At 39.3% G+C, this 12,317-nt stretch overlaps 1 protein-coding gene across 1 annotated transcript in view; it reads left to right on the top strand.

Moving 5' to 3' along the window:
• The window catches only part of LOC139735638 (short transient receptor potential channel 7-like), a 41,696-nt gene that overhangs the window by 16,500 nt on the left and 12,879 nt on the right, over positions 1 to 12,317 (top strand). The window contains exon 2 of the mRNA XM_071646388.1: positions 10,574 to 10,826. Within this exon, the coding sequence (XP_071502489.1) occupies positions 10,629 to 10,826 (198 nt within the window). The 5' untranslated portion in view covers positions 10,574 to 10,628. The remainder of the gene's footprint in view (positions 1 to 10,573; positions 10,827 to 12,317) is intronic.

A 12,317-nucleotide genomic window follows, 5' to 3' on the forward strand; every position in this document is an offset into this window, starting at 1 on the left:
TCTCCCTTTCCCCCAACCCCGGAGGTGACCTGGAAGATGACCCTCGGGTTTCAAGGGAAATTGACATGGATAAACAATGCCACGAAGCTCTCATCATATTATGTTTGTTTTTACTTTGTTTGATTTCATTCTCATTGTCGTGGAAATGTTGTGCAATTAGTGAAAGTTGCGATAATTTCAGGTGACCGCGGCATCGATTTCAATACTCACATCTGATTGGTTGTGTCTTTGCTGTTGCTATGCAACATCTGCGACATGTTCGTGACTAATAAGGATATTGCAAATTTCTTTCATGACAATTAAGGGCCTGAGTGTGGGGTAATTTGATAATCTATAGAATGTTCCATAGAAATTCTATCTGAATATATAGCCATAATGCATATTGGGAAATGTTGGGGAATATGTCGCAAATAAAAATGCAATATAATGTATGTATGCAATCCTTAATAGATCGTGGTAGTTTCTCCAACTTTCAAATTTAGACCAGTGAAAAGGTTGAATGTTTTGAATGAGATTGGAGCAAAGAAGCGCTTATACTTACACATCGGGAGCCGCGGAACTGGGAGTCGGGGACGAAGCCCCCCCCCCCCCTTGGCTTTAGAAAGAAATATAAAAAAAACACACACAACAACAACAACAACAAAACTCATGACTTTCTGAGGGTTCCGCCCAGAAACACTTCTCGTAGAAGCGGCGGGGGGGGGGGGGGGGGGGGAAGAGGGTGCGCCATTGACCCAAGATCAAACCACAAGCACTACCCTGGACTCCCCTCCATTCACACACACACACACACACACACACACACACACACACACACACACACACACACACACACACACACACACACACACACACACACATATATATATATATATATATATATATATATATATATATATATATATGTAAATACAAACACACACTGAAAACGTATGAGTATGTCTCAACTCAGTATTACATGATACTGTATTACATGAACATTGAGATATTAATATAGTATGGCTGTACTTCGTGATTTAAAAGAGAAAATTAAATGCTATTGATCACAGTTGCTCTTCCTTTTTCTCTTGATCCGTAAATTCAATGTCATTTTCATTCTATCTATTGATCTTTGACTGTTCATTCCTTTTCCTTTCCAAAGTTCCGTTCGGATTATCTGATCGACCTACTCTTTCTGCAATGGGTGTACTGGAAGATGATGCGCTAAGATTACAGAAAAAAAAACTATGCCAGAGCAATACAGACGATATATAAAAGCTGAAGGAAAGGTCAAGGTCGAATGCATTCAATACTATTTCCGGGAGCCGAGGATCACGTGATTTTCTACACCTGGCGTGTATTTTTGTGTCAAAGCAAGTAGCTTCAGACACAATCAAACTCCGTGTGTGGCTCAATTTCAGAACTTATGCGGATGGGGCAGGCCTATCTCTGGAAGGTGCTCATGTTCTTATTTTCATTAAGGGTTTAAGACACTTAAATCAGAATGAAACAAAACAAAGGGCTTTTGGAATCTTCTTTCTTTTGACAAAACTTGATTGAGGGGGGGGGGGGGGTGGTCTGAGAGAGATAACCTATTCCTAAATGGTGCATTGTCTTCCCGGAGTGTCTAGTCTAACACCTTCGATTTTTCTCTTAACCTTGTGATAGAATCTATATTTGCAAACACGCCTGGATAGGCATTATATTGCCTTTCAAAATCGCAATGTTTCGTTTTATTTTATCATACATGGCTTTCGCGTTTTGATTCCTCCGGGGAGGTGAGACGAATCACCTCCTTGATTCCCCTAGGAGTCGCTCGATTGTCTGCAGGATCAATGCCTTTTAATCGACAATATCTGCGGTGATCAATCAACATACCAAGCAATCAATCAACGACAAAAACAGGAAACTATCCAGATTTTGACCGTATACCTTCCATGCGTGCGCGTTGCATAATAATGACGTCCCCCGTATAGTACTGTCGTGTCGTATCGCATAACCATTTGACACACAGCTTCAACAGCTGTACTAATTTTGATAAAACGGTATTGTGTAAATGTGATGATAAATCCCGACTGGAAAAAAAAAAAGAGTTTGAAATTATGGATGATGGCTTACCTGATAGAAACGGCAGTGTTTTGGGAAGGGGAAAAAGTCAAGGCAAGCATTGTCGCAACAACACTGCAATAAACTACAACTGCATCGCATAAACACAAGTTGTTGCAGTCGGTATGGTCCTGTAGAAAAAGTCTTTCTCGCATTAGTTGTCTTACAAGTGAGAATAGTCGCAGTGAGCAAATATGAGAGCGATGATAAAAACTGCGCTTTCCCATATTTATAATGTGCACTCACACATCAAGAAAAGCAGAAAAGAAACAATAATCTGCGGCTTCTTTGTATCTCTATCTTCTTCTATCATCTTCCTTTCATTCTCGTCCTACCTTCGTTTCTTCCTCCTCTTTCCTTTCCTTGTCCTTCTCCTTGTCTCGTCTTCTGGCCTCTTCCTTTTCTTCTCCTCTCTCCTCCTCCTCCTCCACCACCTTGCACCTCTCTTTTAACGTCCGTCTTTTCAATCTCATCTTTCTCACCTATACTCCTCTTCCTTTTCATTCTTCTCCTCTTCTCTTTCTCTTCTCCGTCATACTCCTTCTTTTTTCTTTCCACGTATCCTAATACCCTTTTATCGTATAACCATTTATTCATTTATTTATTTATCTATTCATTGATTTATGTATTTATGTATTTTTTATTTATTTATTCATTAATTAATTTATTTATTTATTTATTTGTTTGTTTATTTATTTATTTATTTATTTATTTATCTATCTATCTATCTCTCTCTCTCTATCTATCTATCTATCTATCTATCTATCTATCTATATATCTATCTATCTATCTATCTATCTATCTATCTATCTATCTATATCTATTCATTCATTCATTTATCTATCTATCTATCTATCTATTTATCTATCTATCTATCTATCTATCTATCTATCTATCTATCTATCTATAGTCTTGTTTTCACTGGGTGGCTCCATCAATGAGTTGAACTCTTTTATTCATGGAGGCCCTGCATATGGACAATACACATATGTATTCATAAACATCAAAACAGCATAATTTCACCAAAACAATTATAGCGCATGTAACATACATAGAGTCATGCAGAATGAAACAAGACATATCTAATCATATTATAGAGAATATGTCGCTGCAAAAAGTGTGTATTTCATCGACGCCTCTTTCCTTCTATCACCGCTAAACCTCTCTCATTCTCCCCTCCCCTCTCTCCTTCTCTCTCCACCGCCTCTCTCTCTCTCTCTCTCTCTCTCTCTCTCCCTCCCTCCCTCTACCATCCTTCCTTTTTTTTCTCTCTCTCTAACTCCCATTTCTACTTTGATGTCTTTCCCGTGTATTCCTCATGTTTTCCATTTCTATTTCATTTTTCATAATCCCAATATCATTGTTTCTACGTGGTTGCCTTTAACTCTGCTTTATCCTTGTTGATCGCGCTGTGATTAAAAGCATTTCCGCGGTCATGCGAGCGAGTATTTACAATCCACTATACCTACGTCATTTGTGAGATTATATATGATAATTATCAAGTTAGCCGCACTCAAGTGGAATGTTCGAAATGACATATGAAAGAAGCAATCTCCATGATTATGTGCTTGTGATTATGCTCTTGTGATTGTATGTTAAGTCTACCAAACGTTATATCCATTTGCACCCTTTAAAGGGATCGTATAGTTGTGGTTGTGTCCTAACTTCAGGTTTCTAACTTCGGTGATGTAATGAGAAACCCCTTATGAAATATGGAAGAGCATGTTATTCCAAGAGGAATTCAACGTTTATTTGATGAAAATTGGTTTTTGGAATTAATGTCTGAGATATCCAAAACAAAGCGATCCTGATAAAAGGTGGGACCCATCTTTTATTACGAACGCTTTGTGTTACCTTGTTTTTTGGATGTCTCAGTCACTCCAAAACCGATTTTTATCACATAAGCTTTGAATTCCTCTTAGAATGGTATGCTCTGTACTATTTCATAAGTGGTTTGTTGGTATCTCGCCAAAAAGTTAAAAGTTCAATCCTCATCTCCACTAACACTATGAAACCATCCCCTTTGAATAAAGGATATAAAGGAAGAATACTCGATATGACGTTTGAATATAAAACAGAAGCAGAAAGCCGTGGGCAAACCGAAAAAAAAACCAAACATGATATAATGGCGAGGTTTATTGTGTTTTGTTTAAAAAACGGATCCACACACATTCTGAAGCTACACTCTTGTTCCTGTTTAAATAACAAATATTTAGTACGAGCAAAGATAGTGGGTATAAGTGCTGATATTAACTTGCTTTGGGCGGAGGTTTACCCCTTCCATCAAATTCGACCTTCGCCGTGTTCGCAGTGTTCATATAAGCTGCCACCATGATAACATAATGGTATACAGGGAAATGTAGACAATAAAATCGCAGTCCTATCCAATAATGTCGTCGCGTTTTGATCACGTTTTTCTTCTTCAATCTTGAGCTTCCGCAATACCAAAATGATACGTGGTATATTATTAATCCGGCATGGCCTCGTGATTAACACGGCTTCATGCGCATCGCCCCGAAAAGAAATGAATCTTGTAGATTTTGTGTCATGGCCAATGAGGGTATAGCGAAGAATATGAAGAATTTTCGTGTTTCCAACATGAGTCTAACCTCGCTTCGTTTATAGCTACACAAGAAAGTTATAAATTGGGATCCCAAGTTTCCGTAGAATAGGGTCATCTCTTTAGACTGACAAAGGTATATAATGATGTCATGATATTGTTATGTTTTATTTGAGTATTTCATTGTTTATTTAATTATTTGATTATCTAGTCATTTAATCATGAGAAATATAAAGACGAAAGTATTATGACTGTATATCATGTATTATTGAAATTTGTGTTATTTGAAATTCTTTACTCATGTAAGCGTTATATTATGTAGGCCTATATTACCTTGTATTCCTTTATATGGGAATAAGATTATTTGAAATGAATTGAATTTAGAATGCATGCATTTTCATGCCATATTCTGTAAAGAGGAGAAAAAGTTAAATGAAGTTTAGATGAACTTATTACTTGAAGTAAATTGAACTGAGACCAAAGAGATGCATACCACTATAGCCTTCTTGAATTGGTGTATATCACCTGTATATGGTTGATGGAATCAGTTAGATTCCATGTTGGCGGTAGAGGTAAACGTATGCCGGGAAATCAATGTTGACCCTTTAATCATCCACAGATTGTACCATGTTTACGTCAGAGGAAACGAGGCGAGCTCGGAGCTCGAATACACGAATTATCATGTGGGATCAATCTAGAAAATGATGGCTTATCTAATGTATTTTGAGTGTGTGTGTGTGTGTATATGTGTGTGTGTGTGTTTGCGTGCGTGTGTGTGTATGTTTGTGTTTGCGTGCGTGTGTATGTGTGTGTGTGTGTGTGTATGTGTGTGTGTGCATGGGGGTGGATGTGCCACTCTATAAACGGGATATCATCGCGGTTTAATTCATGAGTGCGATTTCAGGTACACAAATGCTGACTTTTTTTTTCTTCTTAGCATAACATCCTTAAAATGTCCATATAATTTACAGGCAGTCTATATTACTGAAGTGCATTCTATTCATGAATTTGATTCTATGATGTTTATTATACTGAAAAGTGAAATATATGAAATATAACATAATCAGTAGCCAAATGCAAGTAGCCGAGTACATGTTGCACAGCATTGTGAATACCCGATGATGCGCTGCATTTAATTCCATTAACATCACGAACTTGAACCTGTGCATTATTTGTTTTATGAAACGGGTCTATGAACTATGCTACTATAGTATTACATCAGCTATATAAGACTTTGTATTTCACTACAATGGGGCTGCTCTCCGATTGGTCGTGGAGACGACCGTGTGAATCAAAGCGATTGTATAGTTTGGGTTTGTGGCGCGCGCAGAGGTATAGATGCGCTGCACAGAGTAATCGGTAACCTTGAATCTTGACGTTATCAATCTCTGTTACACCTTTTCACAGGAAGCTATTAATACAAGGATCATGCTACAGGATAACCCGCCGTGCAGTTATGCTTTTTTTGTTTGACACTTTTTTGCAGTCCCGTGTATTAGCGAGAGATAGAGAAAAAAAATGAAGAGCACAAGTATGCCTACTCATTTCAGAGCTTCTGATTGGCTACATACATTCATTTAGAAGTAACAACATCAGCAGCTGCAGTCTATATGCTGTGATAGCATAAGTAGGTATAGGATAAGAATCTGTAGAAATGACATGAGTACACTATAGCTCTGTATGCGTGCACATTTTAATATCACCGTCATCGTCGCAAACCTCAACGTTCTCATGGTTTTGTAACTATGAATGCGTTATGTAATTCTGATTACCTTGCATAATGGATTGATGTAAACCATATAACTCTTCTTTTTCAGTTGACTTTATGCATTTGCCTTTCCATATTTGCAGTCAGGTATATACTCTAATAGAACGCACTTTGCGTAAAATATTTTGATTGAAGCCGCCTGTGGAGTATGATGACGTCGTAATGACGTCGGCTTATAATTTGATTTCGGGATTCCTTCACTTCCAAATTTGTCCTGCACATGAAAAGCTCTTTCCTCAGAACATACAAGTTACGAGATCGCACCTCCCCCCCCCCCCCCCCACCCCTTATTTTTCTCCCTCGTCTATTAACGACAGGTTGGTTGCAATGGTGGCGTCGATATGCTTTCACACCGACTGTTGTTGAAGCAAATTGGATTTACGCAACAGAAATTCTCTCGCGGGGAATTTGTCTTTCTTGTCCTTCATACTGAAACCTTTGTGTTTGTTTAATATTGCATTCCAGATGTAGTGGAAATCAAAATTTCGTTGATTTCTATGCAAACCGTCATACAAAAAGATGAAAATAAACTCGGACGACAATAATCTTATACGACAGTCGTATAGAAAATATGGAAGTAGGCCTAATAAATGCAGACATTATATATGTGTGTGTGTGTCTGTGTGAGAATGTCAGCGTACAGCGTACAGTGTACACATCACACATTCACACACACATACACACACACAAACACACACACACACACACACACACACACACACACACGTGCACACACACCCAATTGATTATCTTCGTTTTTAGAATAATAGCACTAAATATCTAATTCTCCTATACGTACGAGCGCGATGACCTTCAACTTCCGAAAGCAACGTTTTAAACAATGTGCAACGCTGTTCATTTTAGGCGCACTTTTGATTAAAGTGTTTAGCTCCGTGTTATTATGTTATATAAGCGGCATTTTGACGTGAGATGCGAATGCTGTCTCATCTTCTTACATGGACAGTCTTTCCTCTTTACAATTTCCACAGGCGTTTGATGTAATTAAATGTACATTGAATGCAAATAATGCAAAAAGGAAGTTATGATGTACAATGTTGTTAATTTTAGGCGCTGTTTAGCTCTGTATGTGTAGGTATTTAAATTCGTCGGCCTCATGCCAAAAGGGCACTAATAGTGTACAAAGTCTGTGGTGTTAAGGCCCTTTTGGCATGAGGCCGACGTTGTATTCTAAAAATATCTTTAGGCTCTTAAATGGACGATCTTTCCTCTTTATAATATCTACAGACTATTTTTTCTTTGTCTTAGATAGCGTGCTGAACAAGAACTGTGGCGAAAAAAAGGTTATACATGACATATAGGCGCAGATAATACTTTGAAAGCAAAATGAAACCCTCAAACATCAAAACGTGTACCCCATTTCCACAGAAGCAATGACTAGCAACAGGGTACAGAACGCACACAAATTTCACTCGGAAAAGCGTATATACCTACAATATCGGCATCATTCTTTATAAACAGCAATAAATCACTTCCTTGGTTTATTACCACCAACAGGCAGTGGTGTCACCGTTTGCTTTACAGCGCCATGAACATGATTTACATTGGACTTATTGCTTCGTTTTCGTCACGACTGTACGTTGTACGTTTTGTATAGGCAACAGCAAACAGACCACAGAAATTGACATTCAGTTGGAGAGGGAGAAAGAGAGAGAGAGAGAGAGGGGTGGGGGAGGGAGAGAAGAATGAATACTAATATTTGATGAAAATATTGCCAATTTGAAGGCATGCGTATAAATACCCCGCCCCTTACAAGAAAATTCTTCCTCAAGCGAAAAATAACTTTATTCGTTGTTCACCTATAGTTCTAGATTTATACTCCTCCTTTTCCTATTTTAACCTCTCTCTCCCTCTCTTTCTCTCTGTTGCTTTTATAGAAAGAAAACAGCAAACAAACAAACAAACAAACAAGCAAACAAAGAAACAAACGCACAAACAAAGAAACAAAGAAACAAACGAACAAATAATTCGCATGTCTTTGTGATGAAGCAAGCCAATATCATTTGCGCGTGTATTGTTGACAAAGGTTTCGAGTATATAGCTGGGGCTGGGATTCAAAGAGATTTTGTGACGAATACCCTTCTTTCGTTTCTCATTTTTCGTTAGTTTGTTTTCACTTTGATTGACGAATAGAGCTATACAAAATCTCATTAAATTGATAGAAAATTTGCAGGAGAATACAGCAAGCTAAAAAAAAAACCACTAAACAAAATAATCTGCAATATGATCTGTGCTGCACGTGTTCCATCTTTTCTTTAGACCTTTTCCAAATACTTCTCGGATGATAATCCAAAGTGATGATCAGAAAAATTGGCTTTTATTGTCCAGACAGACACCAATTGCGAAAGGCATTTTATACCTTTCCTTTTATCAAAATTGAAAGTGCTGTCCACAGAGGTCTCCCACCCCCCCCCCCCCCTGTAATTACCTCCAGCTCGATCCATCGATCAATCGTGGTAAGCGAGACTTTCTCCAATTTAAGCCAGTGCGTATAGCGTAACGGTTTCGCGTGACCCAGATAGAATATGAGGGCTTTTGAAGTGACAGAATGGTACACCTGCTTTCCATTTGGCAGACCAAGAAGAGAGACTCACGACACGCCACATTTTGCACCCGGTGCTTACGCGGTGATTATCTGCATTTTTTGCATCCTTTCTTTCGAAAAAAAGGAGGAAAATTACTTTTTTATGTGACAGTGAATGTGGCTGCTGCCGGCTTAAGTTACATCAGTGAACAGAGCTGCCCCCAGTTATGACGTTCGCTCGGTCAGGGAAACTCACCACTGATTTCCCGGCGCCATTGCGATTTTGATATGCAGAGGATCTCATTACTTACTTTTAATATACCCAAATACATCACGTCTGCACCAACTTGGGGAAAGTCGTACAGTATTATAGTTACATTTTCAGGAAATTTTGATGGAGGATATCGGCATAGCGATCACTGATCTTATATTAAATATAGATGGCGCTTCACATTTCAGGGGAGGCGCTCAGCACGAAAGAGGCACTCATTCCTGACCGACTAAGCCTGAGGGGAAGCAGCTTCCCCTGAAATCCCTCGTGGTGAGGTCCCGGGCAGGCGCGTATTCCTAAGATTTTAGGAATGCCGGCCCGGTGCGGGCTCGCAGCTCTTGGGGCGCTTTCCACTGCAACACGGGAAAAAGGCGCTTCGCTGTGGTGAGATTCAGTGTGTGTGTGTGTGTGTGTGTGTGTGTGTGTGTGTGTGTGTGTGTGTGTGTGTGTGTGTGTGTGTGTGTGTGTGTGTGTGTGTGTGTGTGTGTACTGGAGAACGGTCAGCTAGGCTGGAAGTTTTCCTTATAGGCACTTGGGAGTGGAGTGTACTACAGGTGCAGGGTTTGGTTCGAGAAACAAAGTGAAAATAATGATTTCATCTGCTAAGAAGTCTTTTTTTTTTTAAAGTTGTTTTTGCCGGCATTTGTTTGTTTGTCTTTCTGTGAACGATGTCATTCAGCAAGTTGCAAACGGATTCTTCGTGAAATTTTCACGAGAGATCCGTCTCCATGGTAACAGACTGCCGATGATGAGTTTTGGTGGTGATCCGAATCAAGACCTAGACCCAAGGTTGTTTTGGTTGTTTTTGTTTTTGGGGGTTTTTGTTGAGTGCGTGCACAGATCTATGCCATAAGTGATCCTGTACGGCCTTAATGGCGGATATTTGCGATCTCTCATGCCATGCATGTGGGCGCTTCTTGTCTATGATGCAAAGCACCTTAGAGCTACATCGTGGAATTACATCTCCATGCAACGGGAATATCATGACTCCTATTACCAACATTTTTTCTCATCATCATTATCATCAATATTTTGTTTATCGCAGTCATCATCTTATATACATTCTGTAAAAGTTCATGAACAGAGCAGCGCCAAGTTTGTTTGTTTTTTACCTTATGACAGTATATGGGGGGTAAGAAGAGTGCAACATTGCCACAATACACTTCACGAAGATAGGACGTGATAGCTAAATATATAGCCTTGAAAATAACAATTCATATTATTGACCTATGAACATATTTTGACTTCATGTGTGATAGTTTCGAAAGTAGCACACACACATTACAACAAAAAAAAAAACAGTCACTGACCTTTCGATCTTTGACCTTTTTGTCTGAAATATTGCAGGACAAAACGACGGGAGGGCGAAAAGAAGCAGACGGGCGACCGCGCGCTGAGCAACATGCGTCGGCGCGCGTACGACTCGTTCCTCGTGACCTCGGGCGCCAAGGAGCACGACCTCCTGTCCAAGGACGAGCTCAAGTTCCTCCAGGCGGCCGAGATCGGCGACTTCCCGACCGTCAAGGCCATGCTGGAGAACGAGGAGAAGGCAGCCAAACTCCTCAGGTGCACGGATTACAAGGATCGCACTGCTTTGGAGGTAGGCCCTATATAATAATTATGTGGACATTCTTTTATTAGTACACGCACGTGCGCGACAATTTCCTCCTGTATACGGCGTGAGTTAGGCTTTATATACCGGCATGCCTTATGTCTCCCCCCCCCCCCACCACACACACACACACACACAAATACGAGACCCTCCGCAACGATAACTTTACAAAATACATGTAGTGAACATATCCAAATACAACTTCAGGGCATGAATCTATATAACTTATTACCCACATCTTACAGGAAACCCCATCCGATTTGCTTCAGTGGTCAAAGAGATATGAGGACATTTGTAGAGAATGTCAGGAATCCCTTCCCTCCATGTCCTGCCCATTGTGTTCACACAATAATATGCAGTTCCAAGAGCATCCAAGTGCTAAACTTGGAAGAATCAGACCCATGACATGCTTTACAACAATCCACATTTCTCTATGATCACTAATTAACCAAATTCAATGGAGTTTTCTGCAAAATATGGGTAAGATGTTAATTTTCAGACCCTGAAATAGCATTGAGACAATTTAATCATATTGGAAGTTATCAATGCGAAAAACCGATTTTTTTTTTTTTTTTTTTTTTTTGGGGGGGGGGGGGGTGGTGGACATACTGTATGTAGTCTTGTTACACGAATCCTCACGTTGTTGGTAGAGCCAATTATATTTATATTTAAAAAAACAGAAACCGAGTGTGAAGCTTTCCTCCCGCTCGCTTGACTCGCGAGACTGATAAACCCCTTCCTTGCTTCTTTTCCAGTTACATGTACTATTAATAACAAGAGGGCCTTTAAGATGCCTTGTAACGACCGGATGAATTATAGACTCACAAATTGCTGCAAAGCTTTTATCAAACTGAGTTAGTAGAAAATGCCTTGATAGACAACAGGTGTCTAATAAATCCACATCAAAGTATACATTTTGCGACAAGAAGAGATAGGAGAGAATCCCTCCCACACACGCAAAATGGCAAGAACAAGAAAGGTTAGACAAAGTGGAAACAGAGGGAGAGTAAGGCGAAAATTATAAACAGAAGATGATAAGAAGAAGGAGCGATAGACAACGAAGGAGGTAAGAAAAATGGAGAAGTGGAGAGGAGAACAAGAAAAAGTAGAAGTAGAAGTTTAAAAGACGAAGAAGAATATGAAACACGAATATAAAAACGACATAAGTCCCTTGCAGACGATGTGGAATAGCTAGAAATCACTAGATAGTTTCCTAATATTGTTGTAGGGGGGGGGGGGTTAGTGGAATATATTATTTTATACAAATTTAGATGTAAAGCAGTCGTTTGACTGATTATCTATCTTTGGATCACTTCTTAAAGGGCTCACAAAAGCGATAACCGAATTTGGATTTGGGCCGTTTTTATGTTTACGTATTCAATTAGACGTGGTAAAAAACAACAACAACAGTTGTTCTTCCAACGAGGTTGTGAAGAATGACGAGAATAGCTATTATGAGTTACTATGATTTTGTGACTT

The sequence above is a fragment of the Diadema antillarum genome, unplaced genomic scaffold (genome assembly GCF_040938485.1).
Source record: "Diadema antillarum isolate AM-2024a unplaced genomic scaffold, OU_Dant_1.0 seq00000589_RagTag, whole genome shotgun sequence".
NCBI classification, from domain to species: domain Eukaryota; kingdom Metazoa; phylum Echinodermata; class Echinoidea; order Diadematoida; family Diadematidae; genus Diadema; species Diadema antillarum.